Here is a 20,394-nt window from a genome sequence, read left to right as displayed (position 1 = left end):
CACTTTAACACCCTTTTCCTCTTCTCGCAGATGACACCAGATATTTTTCTATTCAGCTCAGGCTCCGTCAGTCTAGCGGATCGTGTGCCTTCGTTGATGGGAGAAAGCAAAGGGACTCACAGAGACATCTCTGAGGATGGGAAGATTAAAGCCGTGTCCTAATCTTGGAGCACACAATCAAAGAAAAAACAATTTCCATTTGTCTCAAAAAATATTACCTCCAACTGATTAGACCCAGCCCTTCTGTCACTTGTGGTGCTGCCAGGTGTCGTGTCTGTAAGCCTTTTTCCTTTGACAGAACCCGAATGAATGAGACTGATTTTAATCATCACCTTATCTCTTGCTTTCTTTCGCACAGATGTCTCATAATTAAAATAGATCTAGCACTCTGTATGCTGAATTTTATTGAAAGGCACTGAGAAATGCAAAGCTGTATTTCTCTGGCAATATTCAACCCCTCCGATATTTCTCAGTGGAGCAGCAGAGGATTTGAATAGCTGGTCCCCCGTGTCTGACACAGTCCAAGATTAAAGGATAAGGAGCAGGAGCATTGTTCTTCAGTGGTGTCCCTGGGACAAGAGCGTTTCGCTGCACTGATCCCCCACCTGTGTCTCATTTTCAGACTCGAAATGCCCTTTCGGAAATATCGAGAGAATTTGCCGGGAATTGTTGCAAACGAGAGAGTGAGTTTCCTTGCAAAGCTGTTTCATAACTTTAATTATGTTGTGACGACTTTCATCTACTTAACGAGGACGTGGACAGACATAGAACCGTTCTAGAACGAAGACAACCAAGCAAGGTGATTCTAGAACAGCAAGGTCAGGCTGCCTCCGATTACACTCTTGGGAACACAGTGGGGCAACCTGCATATAGTCATCTGGTGCACAGGTGGGCGATTGGTTCAAGATCTAGAACATGGCGGTGGGGGGGGGGGTCAGTGGACAGTTATCTAGAACACAGAGAGATAAAAGTCTGGAATCCTCCAGAACGCAGAGGAGGTATTCTGCCCTAAATTCTTCTAGAATAAACATTGAAATGTCCAGGTAGTGAACTGTGAGACATTGCTAACCATAGCTTGCTCACCTTTGACCAAATTTGATTTAATTTCTAAAAGGTAAGTAGTGACCAACAAAATCATCAGATGATATATAAAAGCTAAACATTGTAACAGGGTCTTTAAGAGCATCTGAAGACACTCAGGCTGACCCGGGGAACATGAGAACCAACTGGGTTAAGAGTTTAAAGTGACGTTACAATCATTACCTCCACACCATGGTTCACCACTGGGGAAGGTTGTCTCAGCTACTCTACTCCTCCATTCCGCTCCCACTCTTCATTGAGTTGGCTTTGCCTGCACCACTCTTGTTTTTTGGGACTGAGGTGAGTTATGCAGGGTATGAGGCGTGGTGCCAGCTCTGCCAAAGCCAGGTGCCAAGTTGCTGTGACAACTGGGCCACATTAGTTATCCTCGGGCAGGGAACCCTCCTGATACCCATGCCCCGACCAGGTCTAAAGCAGCTGGGGTTTCCCTGGGATCTTCCAGCCCAGTAGCAACCCGGGGCTGCATCACCCTGGGGTCATCTTCTTCAGAGTCTGAAGAAAAGTCTCGACCCGAAACGCCACCTATTCCTTTTCTCCAGAGATCCTGCCTGACCCGTCGAGTTACTCCAGCACTTTGTGTCTATCTCTGGGGTCAGGCAGGATCACCAGACCCCTGACGGCAACAACAAACCTTGCTGGGAAACGGAAGACGGAGAAGTAAACCTGTGTCACCTTCTTCACAAAGAGGAGGGGCGAAGGTCTCAGGCAAAGGCCCCTCGCGGCTGGTCGAGGGGAGGGCCGTGCAACCACCCACAGCTCGCAGATGTGGACTCACCTTACCACTGATGTCATTGACGGCCACATGAACAAAGATGGAGGCCTCCTCCATCCCCTCCAGGTACACGTGCCGATAACCTGGGAGGGTGAAGGAAGTGGGAGTTAGCACCGTGTGTGGGAACGTCTCCAAATATGTCAGCAGAGCTTCTGTAAATACATTGCCCCAAACCAATTAGGCTGGGTATTTGGCGTGGATCGGCTTGGAATGTTCACCACATGTGCACCAGGGGGACAGTTTCCACCTCAGTAATTACTCCACCATCTTCCTTGCCACCAGCTCCATTCTCTGCCCCCCCTTCTGGCATCAGCCCTGAGCTGAGTTCAAACTGATAACCCTCTGCAGCTCCCCTCCTGTGGAACATCAGCTGCTCCCTCTGCCCCTCGCCAGCTACTGCTGGAGTAGCCTCCAAGCCTCAGCCCTGCCAGCACTTTCCACAATGATACAATGTGCTGATGTAACTCAATGCCCTGCACCATTCATTCATTCATTCCCTCCCTCCCTCCCTCCCTCCCTCCCTCCCTCCCTCCCTCCCTCCCTCCCTCACTCCCTCCCTCACTCCCTCCCTCACTCACTCCCTCCCTCACTCACTCACTCACTGTGCTGGTGTAACTCACTGCACTGCTTCCTCCCTCACTCACCGATCCCTCCTTCACCCGTTCCTGCACCGATCCCTCTCTCACTCACTCACTCATCTCTGTGCCGGTGTAACTCACTGCACTACCTCCTTCACTCACTCACCCCTCCACCGTCCCATCACTTACCAGGCATCATGCTGGTGAAGGCCAGAGTTCGTTGACCGATAAAGTCTCGACCGATGGGATCGTGGTCCCACACCAAGAAGCGGACCAGGGCGATCTCGGGCATGTGCATGGTGAACACGAGGGTCTCCTCCCACATCGGGTTAAACCCTGCAATAACATGACTATGTTAGCTGGTCAGATGCACCATACAGTCAGGCCACCAGCAAGAGACATGATCACCATCCACCGCGCTTCCTCAACGCTTGGGCACCGGTCCGAGCCAGGGAACGATGGGCTCTCGTACCTCGTTTGGAGATTCGAGCATATAACGTAGGTCGGCGTGAATATAGGCGCATGGGTAAGTGGCGACAAGGATGCTGTGACTCTGCAGTAGATGTGGATAGCTGGAGTGAGGGACACGGGATAGCTGGAAGCTGGCAAATATGGGGAAGTGTGCGGCCATACTCAGAGGAGCCAAAAGGCAGATTATTATCTAAATGGACAGAGTCTGTGGATGTGAGGAGTGAAGAGCAGAGGAATTTATGTGCCTTGTGCATGAATGACACCAAGTCAGCAAGCAGGTGCAACAAGGCGTTAAGAGGGCAGCTGGCATCCCGGCCTTTACTGCAGTTGGAGTTTAGAAATAGGGCAGTTTTGTTCTAATTGTACAAAGTGTTGGTGAGACTCATCTGGAGAGCTGTGCTGAATTGGGAAAGAATGTAATGGCACAGTGGAAGCATCTATAGGAGATTCACCGGGCTAACTATGAGACCTAGGCTACCAAGCGAGGCTGTATTCAATGGTAGGATTTGTACACTTTGGAGTTTAGTCATAGGGTGATACAGCTTGGAAACAGGCCCTTCGGCCCAACTTGCCCACACTAGCCAACATGTCCCAGCTACACTAGTCCCACTTTCCTGCGTTTGGCCCAAATCTTAAACGTTGGGATAGTCCCTGCCTCCGTGACTTCCTCTGGCAGCTTGTTCCCTGTTCCCACCACCCTTTGTGTGAAAATGTTACTCCTCAGATTCGTATTCAATCTCTACTAAATTCCTACTGGATAGAAGATTAGCAGTGATGTTACTGCAACAGACAAGATGCTAAGGGGATACGAGAGGGTAGATGTTGAGATGCTTTCAATGGTGGGCGGGTCTTGGGAGGAACATCATTTCAAACTTATTTAAAATCAAGAATCGTGGAGTTTCATCTCACAGAGGGCGGTGAATGTATGGAGATTTTCGACGTCAGAGTTATGGAGGCTAGTGTTTAAAATGGAGGTAGATAAATAGAGGCAACGAGTCATGGAGTCATACAGCACAGAAACAGGCCCTTCGGCCCAACTTGTCCTTGCCGACCAAGATGCCCCATCTAAGCTAGTCCTATTTGGCCACATCCCTCCAAACCTTTCCTATCCAAGTACCTGTACAAGTGTATTTTAAATGCTGTTATAGCATCTTAGTGGTAGTATCACAGAGGTAGCTTCATCTATGTTGGGCCTCAGAACCAACACCATGCACCAAATCACTCGTAGAAACAGGTCCTTGAGCCCATCATGCCCAGGCCACGAGCTAAGTCTCCATCTAAACAAATCTGGCAATTAAATGCTTACTTAAATCAGTCGAGCCTGCAAACAATTTTAAGTTGCACCCACCCCACCCACACAGCCCCTGATTCTCTCCCAGGCCGCTCCTTCCCCTGCCAGCTCACCATTGTCATCCACCACTCTGGTCTGCTCCTTGGTGCAGTCGACAGCCAGACCGATGACCTCCACCTCCACAAACGGGTCGATTATCTGCAGAACAGCAGGAGGCATGGATTAAGCTCTCAGTCATTAGCTGACGTCATCCACCCACTCCCCTCTCCACCATGGGCTAGGTTGGCAGCGCTGTGTAGCCAAGGACTGGCACAGTTGAATCAACAGGGTCATGAGGAAATATCAGCTCTCCACAGGCCCCATAGCAGGGCTGGAAACTGGGAGTATCTTGAGTTAATTCTGCTACCACCATCATCTACTGCGACAAGTGATGGCTTCCACTGATTGTCACCGGAGGCTTGCGGACGGACAATGACAGCGAGGACAACATTTGTAACAAGATGGACACGAAAAGAAGAAGAAGAAGAAGAAATTCTCCACACCCAGAGCCTGGCACTGTGGTGTGAACAGGGCGATGGGAACTCATCGGGTGGTTTATACCCAGAGACTGGCATCCAGGAGTGAACAGGGCAATGGGGAAATGTTGCCGTTCTACACTCAGGGGCTGGCACTGTGGAGTACGCAGGGTGATGGAGACACAGCGGGAGGTCTACACTCAGGGGCTGGCACTGTGGAGTACGCAGGGCGATGGAGACACAGCGGGAGGTCTGCTTCACGCTCTGATCAAACCCAAATCAGAATTTCAAACAGCCCACCATGGGAATGGAACTGATGTTCCCCACACTGTTAATTAATGTCATTAACACTGGTCTCTCATGGAATATGGAGAGTTCATAAGTGAGAGGAGAAGAATTAGGCCATTTGGCCCACTCTGCCATTCAATCATGGCTGTTCTATCTTTCCCTCTCAACCCCATTCTCCTGCCTTCTCCCCATAACCCCTGACACCTCTGGGGAGGGAAAGCTACAGCCAAGGGCTTCATGAAACATCGCACCACCTGACATCGCCAATGTCTGTCCTGCTGTTGCATGCTAGCTTGGCCAATGGATGGCCTAACATTGAGGAGTTAGCGGCCTTTACTGGAGACCGACTTGTCAGAGCTCCACCGGGCGTGCCTATGGGACTTCAACATCGTGGAGCACGCGAACCCTTTGCCAGGGATCGACCTCGCAGCTCCAACCGTGGATGCTTGCCGACTTTAACATCACGGAATTTGCGGTCTCTGATCAGAGACTGACTTCGATAACTCCGAGCCACAGGAGCGCCGATCGCCCCGACGCGGCAGTTTCGATCGCCCCGACGCAGGAGTTTCAATCGCCCCGACGAGCAGTTTCGATCGCCCCGACGCGGGAGTTTCGATCTCCCCGGCGGATGGTTCGACTGCCCCGGGAGAATAAAGTGGAAGAAGATTGGACAGTTTCACCTTCCATCACAGTGGGGAATGTGGGGAATCTGCTGTGGTGGATGTTTATGTTAACTTTCACTGTATGCAGTTGTTGCTTTTTTTTCGTATGGCTGTATGCTAACTCACATATCACTGCACTTTAATTAGTACATGTGACAATAAAAGACCTTTGAAACCTTTGAAGTTCTGGATTTACAAGGCCAGAAGGTTCAGCAGGACAGCATATCTTTCATTCATCTGTTCTGATTCACTAAATCACTGTCTATATCTCTCGTCTCCCTTTCCCCTGACTAGTCTGAAGAAGGGTCTCAACCCGAAAAACGTCACCCATTCCTTCTCTCCTGAGATGCTGCCTGAGTTACTCCAGCATTTTGTGCCGATCTTAAATTCATTAGCACACTGGAAAAAAGACAGATGGACATCACCCTGGTGGTTATTCGTGTGACCTCCAGCCTCTCATCTCCATGCACTCTCCCACAACTCATTGCCCAATGTAGATGTCATTCTGATGGCCAAAGGAAAGTGAGTTCAATGTTGGAGTGGATGATCCTTGGCCCTCAATCAAACGCTCGGCTGCCCTTGTGTCAGTATGTTTTACTGCAAAAGCTTTTAATGAAAGTCATAAAAAGGACAATACACAAATCATGTCTGAATGACCAAATTATACTTTTCCTGGTTTGTTTAAGCAATATCCTGAAAACTAACCCTTAACCTCCAGAGATACCAGATCCATCTAGAAAGGTTGAAAAAGCCCTAAGGATAATTAAGTCAGCGTCATTGGAAATGGCTCACAAGGATTTATATCAAATATCGTTTACATCAGAGCCATAATAGAGGCACCTTATCCTCCATTGTCTGAAGTATTATCCAATACTTGACCTGCTGAGTTACTCCATCCAGAGATGTCCAAAGTTAGAGGGCATTAGTGAGGGTAATGAGCAAGAGGTTGTGAGGAGATCGGAGAAGCATTGACATCATCCACGGGTGATTAGGATTAGGAACACACTGCCTGAGGCAGAGACTGTCACAATATTAAGTATCTAGATGAGCACCAGAACCACCAAAGTGTTGGAAGGCTACAGACCAGGTACTGTAAGTGGGATTAGTATAGGTGGGCACGTGATGGACAGCATGGAGAGGGTGGGTTGAAGAACCTGTTCCACGGCTGTCTGACTCTCACCATCAGTCACCATCAGACGGTCACTGATCATCAGACCATCTCTGACCCATCAGACAATCTTTGACCCATCAGACAATCTTTGACCCATCAGACAGTTTCTACTCCATCAGACAGTCTCTACTCCATCAGACAGTTTCTGACCATCAGACAGTCTCTACTCCATCAGACAGTCTCTATTCCATCAGACAGTCTCTACACCATCAGACAGTCTACTCCATCAGACAGTTTCTACTCCATCAGACCATCTCTGATCCATCAGACAGTCTCTACTCCATCAGACAGTCTCTGACCATCAGACAGTGTCTGACCATCAGACAATCACTGACCCATCAGAGAGTCCCAGACCGATCAGACACTGACCATCACACAGTCACTGACCTCTCCCCTGTCGCCCAGCATGGAATCTTTGGGTTTCGGCAGCTGTTGGCCGCTGATGATCCTCAGAACCAGTTGTTTCTTCGTCAGTCCCGACAGCAGGTCGTCCGCGGATGAGTTAAAGTTACCTGCTGGAGAGATGCGGCACGTGACAAGACCCTTAGTGCTTCTCCCCGCTCCTGGAACAACTCCTTCAATGTTATAAAATGCTACGTTTTAGTTTTTAGTTTTCGAGACACAGTGCGGAAACAGGCCCTTCAGCCCACTGAGTCCGTGCCGACCGGCTATCACCCCGCACGCTAACGGGCCTGTCCCACTTCGGCAATTTTCCAGGCGACTGCCGGCGAGTGTCAAGTCGTAGCAGGACGCTGAAACACTGGCGACTGGAACGGCGACTGCCAGAGTGGAACACAGACATACACACGCACACACACACACACACACATGCACACACACGTACACACTCACACACACACACACACACACACACACACACACACACAGACACACACACACACACACACACACACGCACACACACGTACACACGCACACACACACACACACGCACGCACGCACACACACACACACACACACACACACACACACACACACACACACACACACACACACACACACACACACACACACACACACACACACACACACACACACACACACACACACAGACACACACACACACACACACACACACACACACACACACTGTTTGTAGTTTGTTTGGTTGTTTGTTTGTTTGTCTTTTTGCACAAAGTCCGCGAGCATTGGCACTTTTCATTTCACTGCACATCTCGTATGTGTATGTGACGAATAAACTTGACTTGACTTGACACACACACATACACGCATCACTTCCTTTACCAGCCAGTTCTGCAGGCGGGGACAGGGCAAGCGGGGGGGAGCGCTGTCTGAGTGAAATTCACACACGGCCCGAAACGTTGCCTATTTCCTTCGCTCCATAGATGCTGCTGCACCCGCTGAGTTTCTCCAGCACTTTTGTCTACCCTCTCTCAGATCCTCAATGGAGATCTGGGGTGAAGGGATGTGGATCTCAGTAACTGCTGAGGGCCAGTCCCCGTGCCAGACCGACGCAGGATCCATGTCGTTGGTGAAAGGTCAGAGCTCGGGGTCAGTCAGCCAGATCCACTTCCTGGTCTTTGCTCTCACACAAACTACCCCTCAAGCAGGGGCCGCGGAACGTTTTTGAAAGTGGGGGGGGGGCTGAGAGATGACTGATCACCGGCCCTGGAGGGTACCCGGTGAGGGAGCGGAGCGACCGAGTGGGGGGAGGGTGTGGGAGGGGGGCACAATTATTATACTTTGTTGTTGCTCGACCTCCAAAAACTGTGGGATAATACAGGCCGTCCCCCCCCCCCCCTCTCTCTCTCTCTCCCTCCCTCCCTCTCGGGGCCGACTCTCTCTCTCAGGGCCCACCCACCCACCCTCCATTCCGCTCAGCAGCTAATTACAACGCTTCGTTCACTGCCCCATATCTCGACTGTGCACGGTGCTGAGATTGGCCGTTGAGCGGAGGGGAGGGAGGGTTTTGGGGGGGAGGGGGGGACAGTTGGTTTCCGCCACAGCTGGTCGTGGTTTTGCCACACTCACTGTGCGCTTGTTCTGAGATTCTGGATGTCGGAGGTCCTCAGAAGAAGGGAAAAATACGCCTGTGGACCGGATAATTTCGGGTTATGAAACATGTCTCGCCACTAAAGTGGAGGGGCTGCAGCCCCCCCCCCCCCCCCCCCCCCCCAGCCCACCCGGTTCCGCGGCCCCCGTCAAGCACAGGAGTTTGTTTTTCTTACCACGAGTCATGCACTTGGGTTTGAGAACATAGCCACAGCTCCCATTGGAGTTAAACTTGGCTCGGTTAAGTTGCAGCACTCTTCCTTCAGACTGGTAGTTCAATGCAACTGGGAGAGAGACAGAGAGAGACAGAGAGAGACCATTACCTATTTATGTGCATTAACGGAATTCGAGTTGCCACAGATTGCACGATCAACCCCCGCACACTAACACTATCCGACAAACACTAGGGTCAATCAGTCACCCACGAGGGTGTGGGTGAGGATACAATGCAGAGTATTGGTGGGGTTGTGGTGTGGCTGGGGGGGCTGTGTGTGTGTGTGGGTGAGGTACAGTGTGGGTGGGTGGGGAATGGTGTGGGTGAGGGGTGTGGGTGGGGGCAGTGTATGGGGGGGGGGTGTATGGTGGGCAGTGTGTGTGGGGGGGGGTATGGTGGGCAGTGTGTGTATGGGGTGTGTATGGTGGGCAGTGTGTATGGGGGGGTGTATGGTGGGCAGAGTGTGTGGGGGGGTGTATGGTGGGCAGTGTGTGTGGGGGGGGGGGGTGTATGGTGGGCAGTGTGTGGGGGGGGGGGGTGTATGGTGGGCAGTGTGTGGGGGGGGGATGTATGGTGGGCAGTGTGTGTGGGGGGGGTGTATGGTGGGCAGTGTGTGTGGGGGTGTGTATGGTGGGCAGTGTGTGGGGGGGGGTGTATGGTGGGCAGTGTGTGTATGGGGTGTATGGTGGGCAGTGTGTGTGGGGGTGTGTATGGCGGGCAGTGTGTGTGGGGGTGGGGGTGGTGGGCAGTGTGTGTGGGGGTGGGGGTGGTGGGCAGTGTGTGTGGGGGGGGGGTGGTGGGCAGTGTGTGTGGGGGTGGGGGTGGTGGGCAGTGTGTGGGGGGGGGGTGGGGTGTATGGTGGGCAGTGTGTGGGGGGTGGGGTGTATGGTGGGCAGTGTGCTTCACGTACCGAGCTGGCAGCCTGCGTTCCAGAAGGGTTGGGGGTTGAAGTTGCTGGAGTCCACCCTGTAGGAGGAGGGGTAGATGCGGGAGAGTTGCTGCTGGTTCACCCGCAGGAACTGCTGGGGCTTCTGCTGCAGGAGCTGGTGGGTCTTTGCCTCACTGAACGAAGAGACCTGCCAACTGCACACGACTGCCAGATAGAGAGAGCAAACAGAGAGAGGTTGTCACAGCAGGAGTGCAGAGACCCAGACTCGCCCTCAGTTAAAGTCACCATGTCCCCCACATTCTCCTAGCTCCTCCACCGGCCTCCTACACTGCTTGGGCCTCTAGTGGCCGATCAGCAACCAAGACCCTGGCATTACCTGCTGAGATTCTACCTGTTCCTGGTGTAGCAAAGGATTAGCCTGGCCCCAATGCCATGCAATGTGCCAGTCAGTTGGCACACACCATCCTGGCCACACACTCATCTCCCTGCTACCTTCAGGTAGAAGGTACAGGAGCCTGAAGACTGCAACAACCAGGTTCAGGAATAGCTACTTCCCCTCAGCCATCAGGCTATTAAACCTGGCTCGGACAAAACTCTGATTATTAGCAACCACTTTCTGTTATTTGCACTACCAGTTTATTTATTCATGTGTGTATATATTTATATCATGGTATATGGACACATTTATCTGTTTTGTAGCAAATGCCTACTATTTTCTGTGTGCTTAAGCAAAGCAAGAATTTCATTGTCCTATACATGACAATAAACTCACTTGAACTTGAACTTGAACATTGCCCCACCACTTGTCCTGTGTGAGGCCATCACCTTTCACCTCAAGTCCACTGGGCAGGGTCATCACAGAACATCCTGCAGGCACTGCAGGACAAAGACTCAATGGATCCTGTGGCCTGGTTCCCAGAGCAGGCTGCCCAGCTTGTCTGGCAAAATGCCTCATCGCCAGAACTCACCAACAAGCACTAAGTCGGTGAGAGGGGCCCCTCCTAGTCAGATGCTTCCGTCACCGTCGGAATCTTACTACTGATGCACGCTGCCCTAAGCACTGTTTATGGGTCATCGTGAGCAGCTCCGTAACTGAGGGCTCTCTGATTTACGGACTGTTCCCAGGGTCACATTCGGAGACGGCCAACGAGTTCCGCTGGAGGATCATCGGCTCAGTGGAAGACGAACATTGCTTTGCCTGAAACCTGTTGGCCTCCCAGCACAGCGAGATGTCCACCAGTGAATGTTGCCAACTGGCCCGCTCCAGACTGCAGGAGTACTCACTGAAGCTTGATGCAGACAAAGCCAAGGCCCTGTCGGGGCAGCGGCTCTGGTGGTGAACTGCCAACCACCTGCTGCACCCCACAGTCCAATCTCCACCCCCCCTCTCACCGTGCTTTGACCCCCCCCCCCCCACTCACTCCCTAGTCTCTGCCCTTAACCATTATTCACTCTGCATTCCCTGATCTCTTGACTAACCCCCCTCCCCCCCCTCCTCCTCCACTCCCAATCTCTGATCTCCCAACCATTCTCCACCCTCCATCACCAATACCTAACCGCCTCCCGATCCATGGCATGTGATCCTATAATGGCTCCATGGCCTTGATCTCAGACTTCATTCCCCTTGGCCTGTGACCATCTGCCCCTCAAAGGCACCAAGTGTGGGTGGGGTGAAGTGTGTGGTCCATCACTGTGGACAGACACACCAGGGCTTCATCAGGCTCATGTGTTATTCCCAGGGCCATTGCCACAACCAGGGTTGGACGGGTGAAGTTCCACCCTGTCCCTGCTGCCTCTGCTCGCGTAAGCTATATAATCACCGACTTCATGGACACGGCGGAAATCATAGGTCAATGCATTCAGTGCAAACCCACCTTCAGAGTCGATATCGGACATGCCGACAGACTTTGTGTACTTAACCAGGTCAGAGAGAGCCCGGGACAGCTTCATGGTCTTCTTCTGTCGACCGCACCTAGCAACGGCAGGGAGAGAGGTGAGAGAGAGAGAGACTGTTATGATGTTCAGGGAAAAGTAAAGGAGAGTCAGTGGTGTAAGGGGAAAGATAAGGGTAGGTTAAGAGAGAGTTTTGTGGTGCTTGTCAGAGCAGAGAGGACGGATAACAGGAAATCTTGTTAACAACTCTATGAACTTCCAGAGTGTAGGAAACTGATCGCCCACAATAATTACAGCAATTGGATTCTCTAGCTTGGGAACATTAGGATGGATGAATGAAGATGGACAGAACAAGGGAATGAAGGGATATGGATTGTGTGCGGCCAGAAGGTGCTGGTTCCCTACACTCTCAAGACTGGGACTTGATAATGGCGCAAAACTGGCGACTCTGCACACTGTCTCAGTGTACGTGCTCAGTGTCATACTGTGTCTGCGATGCTGTATCTAAGATGTATCTAAGTGCTTATGTATAGTGATACTTGTACTGAACTGTATACAAAAATGAGTTTCGCTGTACCTCGGTGCATGTGACAAATAAGATACCTTTGAGTACCACTGATCCATGGAGTTTAACCTGGCACCGGGGCAAAAGGGTCTATTCCCGCACTGTACTGTTCTACATTTTACAATGGCCTTCCTGCAATTGTCTGGTGGTAGCACGGGTAGTAAAGTGGGAGGAATTACCCTTGGATCAGGACTTTACATTCATGGGACTGACACAATACATGATCAATGCGGACTGGACAAAACTGGCCATCCTGCAAGGGGACACCTCCTACTATGGTCAGTTTCCACTGGATAATCCTCCCATGATTCTCCATCCATCCATCCATCCATCCATCCATCCATCCATCCATCCATCCATCCATCCATCCATCCATCCATCCATCCATCCATCCATCCAACCCCGCAGCTCACCTTGCTGAGTGGACCACACTCCGGCCGGCAGTGGTTTGATGCTCATGATCATCTTCATCATCCTCCAAGCTCGATGACTTCTTGATCTTCACAGCTTTCTTCTGCAATGAGTGAGTGGTAACACTGATCAGATGCTGATAATTTCGGACAGTACCAACGTTCTCACATTGATACCCCTTGCTGTGATTTTGTTCTACAGGGGTCAGTCCCTGGTGCAGTAGCCCAGTGGACATGTTGCTGAAATGGTCTCCAGCAATGTAGACTCTAGACCACACACACACACCATTGAGAGTAATGGTTTAGTTTAGAGATACAGCGCGGAAACAGGCCCTTCGGCATTCCGAGTCCGCGCTGACCAGCGATTACACGTACACCAGTTCCATCCGACACACCGGGGGGGGGGGGGGCAATTTACAGAAGCCAATTATCCTGCTTGTCTTTGGAACGTGAGAGGAAATTGGAGTACGTGGAGAAAACCCACGCGGTCACGGTGAGAACGTACAAACTCCGTACAGACAGCAGCGGGATCAAACCCGGGTCTCTGGTGCTGTAAGGCAGCAACTCCACTGCTGCCTCACCGTGCCACCCCAAATCTGTTTTACGCGATGATGGTCATGAAATAAACATTTGTCAGCACTCGAGGGTGAACTCTCGACCTCTTTGCAAAATCGGGGATATTTGTACCGTCACCAGGAAGGGAAGCCTGAGGATAATCACATCCGAGGGACAGCAACTCCTACAGGGTTGTACTCCTTCCGTGCTTCACACAGCCGTCAGCCAAGGTCATGTGTTCAGTGTGGACCATGAGCTCAGAATCTCAGTTCTGGGAGCAGAATTAGGCCATTCGGCCCATCAAGTCTACTTGCCATTCAATCATGGCTGATCTATCTTTCCCTCTCAATCCCATTCTCCTGCCTTCTCCCCATAACCCCTGAAGCATGTACTGATCTAGAATCTATCAATCTCTGCCTTAAAAATATCCATTGACTCGGCTGCCACAACTGTCTGTGGTAATAAATTCCACAGATTTACCACCACCAGGCACCCTCTGCCTCAGACAAGAAAATTGTTCCTCCTTCACTCGAGCCGACCCCTGTGGATAACTGCACAGAGATTATGTTGGAAATCCAGCGTTCATTGCATCATTGAGTTCCCCAACCCAAAACTATTGGAGTATCCTATCCATACCCTCCACAGATGCTGCCTGACCCGCTGGGTTACTCCAGCAACTTTGCTCAACATTTCAGCATCTGTAGTTACTCCTCGCGTGACCAGGAGTTGTCCGTTAGACCCAGCAGAGAGAAATATCAACTCTACCCCCATGGAATACACTCCCTCTCCGTGACGCCCATGAAGCAGCCGCGTCCACTCACCTTGCGCTTGGAGAAGCTGCCGATGAAGGAGCGACTGTGCCTCTTGTTGGTCACTGGATCTTCTCCAGAGTCTGTGCCGTCGTCGGTTTTACTCTGTTAGCGGAAGAGAGCCGGGCGCGTAAACAAAATGGAGAGAGACCAGGAGGATTGACAACAGTAGGGACAATAGGCATTGTTGACAAGGCAAGAGAGTTTTTCTCTCAGAGGGTGGTGGATGTATGGAACGAGCTGCCAGAGGAGGTAGTGTAAGATCATAGAAACATAGAAACATAGAAATTAGGTGCAGGAGTAGGCCATTCGGCCCTTCGAGCCTGCACCGCCATTCAATATGATCATGGCTGATCATCCAACTCAGTATCCCGTACCTGCCTTCTCTCCATACCCTCTGATCCCCTTAGCCACAAGGGCCACATCTAACTCCCTCTTAAATATAGCCAATGAACTGGCCTCGACTACCCTCTGTGGCAGGGAGTTCCAGAGATTCACCACTCTCTGTGTGAAAAAAGTTCTTCTCATCTCGGTTTTAAAGGATTTCCCCCTTATCCTTAAGCTGTGACCCCTTGTCCTGGACTTCCCCAACATCGGGAGCAATCTTCCTGCATCTAGCCTGTCCAACCCCTTAAGAATTTTGTAAGTTTCTATAAGATCCCCTCTCAATCTCCTAAGGGGTGTAGAGTCATGAGGGGTGTAGAGTCAAAAAGCTTGGAAACGGGTCATCTATGCCGACCAATATGCCCCATCGAAGCTAGTCCCATTCCCCTGTGCTTGGCCCATATCCCTCTGATTCCTATTCATGTTGCTGCCCCAAATGGCTTTTAAATATCGTTATTGTACCTGCCTCAACGACCTCAACTCTGGCAACTTGTTCCATCTACCCACCACCCTACAACACAGGTGGATTCTATTCAACGCCATTAGCCCTCAGGAGATGACGGTGCTCAGGGCAAGAGAGACACATTCAAAGAGAGAGAACAACGTATACGGTTAAAAATAAAGAAACAAAAGCGACAGAAAGGTGGAAATGGAGACTGGGACAAAAAGGAGAGTAGCAAAAATAGTCCGATACACAAGGTGTAAATCAAAGACAGGTTTCACGTGAAAGCCATGCAGAGATAAAAGGAGGACAGCGAGAGGAAGAAATTATAATTCCATGCATGGATTGAATCTTTTGAACTGATTGAGTTACAAAGGTAATACATTAGAGTCCCTGTCACATCTCATGTTTACAACTTGTATCTTTCTCCCTTGTAGACTTCGATCAGAGGGCTCAATAATTGAACAAGTCAAAGCACCTTGGATCAAGGGACGGGCACTGCAGCCTTCCGCAGTGGCAGTGGTGCCAGCTGAACAGTACCACCTCGTCCCTGGCATCAGCCCCAGTGGAGGCTGGTACCTGGTTCCAGCTCCACTCACTACCCCAGGGGAACGAGGGGTCGACGGAGCCAGGTGTCTCATTCCAGTGGCACCTCAGAGCCTCCCAAAGTGCGACACTGTCAATGATGCAGTCCCTCCGGTGTTATGTCCGTGCCCGGCTCGTGATAGAGAGGGACTACCCGCTGCCCACGGGCGCCCTGGGGGATTTCATGAGACCACTGGGGCACCGCAGGGGGTGGAATTCATCCTCAATACAGATGGTGATATAGTTGTATAGTAGTTTATTTAGTATTGAAGAATATTTACTTTGTATTACGGTGGTGGGTTAGTTTGTATTTTTCTACTGTACCTATCATTTTTGCAAATAGTTGATTACAATTAATTTTGGTTTAAAAAAAAAGGTAAAAAAAGATGCCGTGCGAACTGTGAGTGGGCGAGGTGACGGCGAAACGGAGCACAGCAAGATCCCAGGAAGAACAATGTGATGGACCATATCTGGCAGTTAACGACACGGCATGTTCCACAGGTCATTTAGTGCACATAGCTGCAGAGAAGATGCTTTCATCAGTTAAGGGCCTGTCCCACTTTGGCGTCATTTGTGCGTCACGCAGATGGCGCGCGAAGATTTTGTACATCCCAAAATCCTGGGGCGCCGCGCGCGACCGCGCGTCACTGCCTACGTCACCATGCGCGCGTAATGCGTACCATGCGCGCGTAATGCGTACCATGCGCGCACCACGTGTGCGGCACAACGCGCGCATCGTACGTCGTGACGCTTAAATTACGCGCAAATGACGCCCAACTGGGACAGGCCCGTAAGGGGCCAGAAGTCGGAGTTATTTACCAGAATGGAAATGTCTTTGGAGTGCTTGAGCACAGCATGGGTTTTGCTTCATGTGAGAGGAACGAGGTGAGAGTGAGGGTGAAGGGGTGGGAAGCACCAACACTGTCTCCTATATATCGATGAGACCAAGCGCACACTCGCCGATCGTTTCGCTGATCATCACCGCTCAGTCTGCCTGGGCCTACGCGATCTCCCGGTTGCTAAACACTTTAATTCTCCCTCCCATTCTGCCCTTTCTGTCCTGGGCATCCTCCACTGTCAAATTGGAGGACCAGCACCTCATATTTCACTTGGGCAGCTAACAACCCAGCGCTATGAATATTGATTTCTCTAACTTCAAGTAACCCTTGCTTTCCCTCTCTCTCTCTCCATCCCTCCCCCACCCTAGTTCTCCAACTAGTTTCACTGTCCTTCTGATTAATTTTACTGTTTTATGCCTCCTTGTCACCTTCCCCTCAGCTAACATGGAACCATTTTACATTTCCTTATCAACATCTGCTTTGTTATGTCGTTTTCACACCTTTCCCTTCCATATCTCTAGACTCCCTCACCCCTGACTCTCAGTCTGAAGAAGAGTCTCGACCCAAAATGTCACCCATTCCTTCCCTCCGGAGATGCTGCCTGTCCCGCTGAGTTACCCCAGCATTTTGTGTCCACCACAGGACAGATGGGCCGAATGCTCGTTCTGTCCTTTACACACCTCAAACGCTCCCTGTGCTTCTGCTCGACACTGTCGCATTGCTGCTGCTGCTGCTGCTGCTGTTGCTCAGGATGGAGCCATGGGCCGGAGGAGCAGCCTGTTTCCTTGCTGTGTCTATCTCCTCCCCCCCCTCCCAGTCTGCAGGGCTCAGAGTCATGCTGTTAACACCATCCATTATACCATGCAGACTGTCTCTGAGGAGCCCAGTGACTAGGCTCTGTGCCTGGACTTAGAGTCACCTCACAGTTTATTATTACTCTCCATCAACCCTGCTCAATAGGAGGCAGGTTTATTTATAGGTTTCATTTAACATTGTAAGGAAGCTGAGAAGCCTCACCCGTCCACAGGGGGCAACAATCCAACCGCATCACAGGTCCTAATTCCACTTGAGGGGCTTGGGTACAAAATCCAGAGGCGTCATCTCAGGGAACCCACGCCTCTCCCCGGAGCAGGTTCAGTCCCACTGACCACCCAGTGGCTCCTCACACGAGGGTCAGGCCACGTTGGATGTACTGTTGCATGATCCCAGATTGTAAAACCGACCTTATTGCAGTCAGGGGTGATGGGGAGAAGGCAGGAGAATGGGGTTGAGGGGGAGAGATAAATCAGCTATGATTGAATGGCGGAGTAGACTCGATGATTCTGCTCCTATCACTTATGAATTTATGACCAGTCTGCACACAACAAAAGCTTTTCACTGTACCTCAAGTTGGAACGAAGGCCTTGTTTCCACGTTGTATAACGCTGTGACTCTCTATGACTCTAACACATTTTTAATCCGATTTTTTTTAGATGTCACACAGTGTTATCATAAATTTCTATTGACTCCAACCACCCCCCCCCCCCCCCCCCCCCCCCCCCCCCCAATAAGTTTAAAGGGTGTACAGGGAACCAGGGCCGATGTGGGCTGTGTGGAAACCTCATCTCATTTCCTTTAAACCTCTCTGCTTCTGCCCTGTGGCAGAATGATCCACAAAGATGTGGTTCAATGTCTCTAAGTGGGCAGATTACTACGACATGTCCTTATAGCCTTGGGTTTTCAAACCTCCCACAAGTGGAAATATTCCTCTGATTTCCGGAGCGCCCGTTCTGGGCACCACGCTGGTAAATCCTGCCTGTATGAGTTTGAGTTTAGTTAATTGACATGTGTACCACACCAACCAACATGTCCCGTCTACACTAGTCCCACGCCTGCATTTGGCCCTTACCCCTCCACACCTGTCCTATCAATCATGTACCTGTCTAATTGCTTTGTGGTTGATTTGTACATGTTTAGAATAATGCATCTAATGCAACAGTGCAATAATCGTCTAATTACTGCCAAAGTTTAATTTACGCTCCCCATATTTGGAATAATGTGCTCAAATTTACGCCTGGCACCAAATATATTTGTCATATATTTGATTTGGCGCTTTTTTGATTTAGGAGTTAAATTCATGAGTGATAGGAGCTGAATCAGGCCATTTGGCCCATCGAGTCTACTCCGCCATTCAATCATGGCTGCTTTTCAAACAGGTAAATCCCGCACAGAATGTGAGTGGCCTGTAATCCTGTTCATCTCAGCCCTGGCACATATCCACGTGTCCACCAAAAGGAATCAACCTACCGTTGACTTCTCGACCGTGGGCACAGCGCTGGAGCTCCGCTTCTGCTGCTAGAGAACAAGGAAAGATCAATGAGGAGTGGTAAGGATGCAGTGGGTGGCAGCTTACTGAATAATCAATAGGTTTCGTTCAGTTCAGTTCAGTTTAGAGATACAGCGGGGAAACAGGCCCTTCGGCCCACCGAGTCCGCGCTGACCAGCGATCACCCGTACACTACCACTACCCATTACACACGAGAGACAAGTTATAATCACACCGAGCTAATTAGCCTACGTCTTTGGAGTGTGGGGGGAAACCTGAGATCCCGGAGAAAACCCACGCAGGTCACAGGGAGAACGTTCCTAACTCTGTACAGACAGCACCTGTAGTCAGGATTGAACCCGGGTCTCTGGAGCTGGAAGGCAGCAACTCTACTGCTGCGCCACTGTGATGCCCACTGGTCTTAGCTAGTCAAAGGCAGGAAAGGATATGGGGGGCAAGGCAGGTGGATGGAGTGTAGAGCCGAAACAGATTGAACCGTGCGATGGGCTGAGTGATCTCCTCCTGTAATGTTGGCTGTGATTAATGACCACAGTGATGAGCCTAACACATCACACACTGGACGGCATGGTGAGTATGAGAGTCGATGGCAGCAAACAATACAAAGGGGGACCCGGCAGGGGACCGTCACAAACAATGGGGGGGGGGGGACCCTGCTAGGGAGGTGCGGAGAACGGAGGAGAGACTGGGCTGGGGACCATCGAGAACAATAGTGGGACCTGGCGGGGGGGGGGGGGGGGGGATGCCGAGAATGAAGAGGGGACACAGCGGGAGGCTGCCTGCTGCCACGTACGGTGGCACAGAGAAGGTAAGGCTCTTCGGTGAACTTTTGTAACGTGTCGGCGTCAAGACGTGGCGACACTTGTGCGCTGCCTCGGTGATGTCTGCAGCATGATTGTACGACAAAGTATCCTTGAGATGCATATTCTTGTCAGTAGGTGCAGGGTGTTAGAAAGACAGCATATCCATCTGTACTGGCCTTCAATGTGGACGTGTGGTCTGTTGGGATGGTGCAGGCACAGCGCATGTCGTATATACGTGGAACGACCTTAGTGGAAGATTGAAATCTTGGCAGGGTCAACTTCAATCAGTCTGATTTACGTTTCGATTTAGGTTTATTACCGTCACGTGAGCTGTGGAACCGTGAAAAGCTTTGTTTTGCATGCTACCCGATTAGATCAGATACCGCAATGCATCAGTACAATCAATCCAAGCTCCAACGAACAATAGGTGGAGCAAAGGGGAAGGTATAGATTCTTGAATACAATCTAGAAATATTTGTGTTTATCAGTAAGAACATTATCAGCAGGAGGTTGTGGGGGAGAACTTCCAGAAATACGTTGAGCTGAGTCGGCACTTCTCGCCAGACACTCTCCCTGTACATTGTCCGACAAGGACTACAGAACATGCGGAAGCTGCAATCCAAACCTCCCCAGCCAAGTGGGTTGACGTTAATTACATTGAGCATGAAGCCAATCAAGGGGGAATAAGGTGCTTTGCGCCAAAAACTCATTTCAATTTTAATAGAATATATTGTTTGAATTGTAATTGAAGATCTTATCCTTTCAATTATAGCTCCATAATGCTTGTAACTGCTGCGCTCC

At 50.7% G+C, this 20,394-nt stretch overlaps 1 protein-coding gene across 4 annotated transcripts in view; it reads right to left on the bottom strand.

Annotated features, from left to right (window-relative positions):
- Positions 1–20,394, bottom strand: part of plch2 (phospholipase C eta 2) — a 211,805-nt gene that overhangs the window by 23,713 nt on the left and 167,698 nt on the right. For 2 of the 4 annotated variants that reach the window (XM_033048120.1, XM_033048123.1), the window contains 10 exons: positions 18,754–18,801; positions 14,230–14,322; positions 12,857–12,957; positions 11,860–11,957; positions 10,007–10,189; positions 9,059–9,166; positions 7,237–7,364; positions 4,327–4,411; positions 2,641–2,787; positions 1,877–1,956 (listed from right to left, as the gene is read on the bottom strand). In XM_033048120.1, coding sequence (XP_032904011.1) covers positions 1,877–1,956; positions 2,641–2,787; positions 4,327–4,411; positions 7,237–7,364; positions 9,059–9,166; positions 10,007–10,189; positions 11,860–11,957; positions 12,857–12,957; positions 14,230–14,322; positions 18,754–18,801 — 1,071 coding nt within the window. The remainder of the gene's footprint in view (positions 1–1,876; positions 1,957–2,640; positions 2,788–4,326; positions 4,412–7,236; positions 7,365–9,058; positions 9,167–10,006; positions 10,190–11,859; positions 11,958–12,856; positions 12,958–14,229; positions 14,323–18,753; positions 18,802–20,394) is intronic. The other 2 variants (XM_033048121.1, XM_033048122.1) reach the window with 2 other exon arrangements.

Source organism: Amblyraja radiata, chromosome 31, assembly GCF_010909765.2.
Source record: "Amblyraja radiata isolate CabotCenter1 chromosome 31, sAmbRad1.1.pri, whole genome shotgun sequence".
NCBI classification, from domain to species: domain Eukaryota; kingdom Metazoa; phylum Chordata; class Chondrichthyes; order Rajiformes; family Rajidae; genus Amblyraja; species Amblyraja radiata.
Note: the sequence above shows the minus strand (reverse complement) of the source record. Positions and strands in the feature narration are given on the sequence as shown.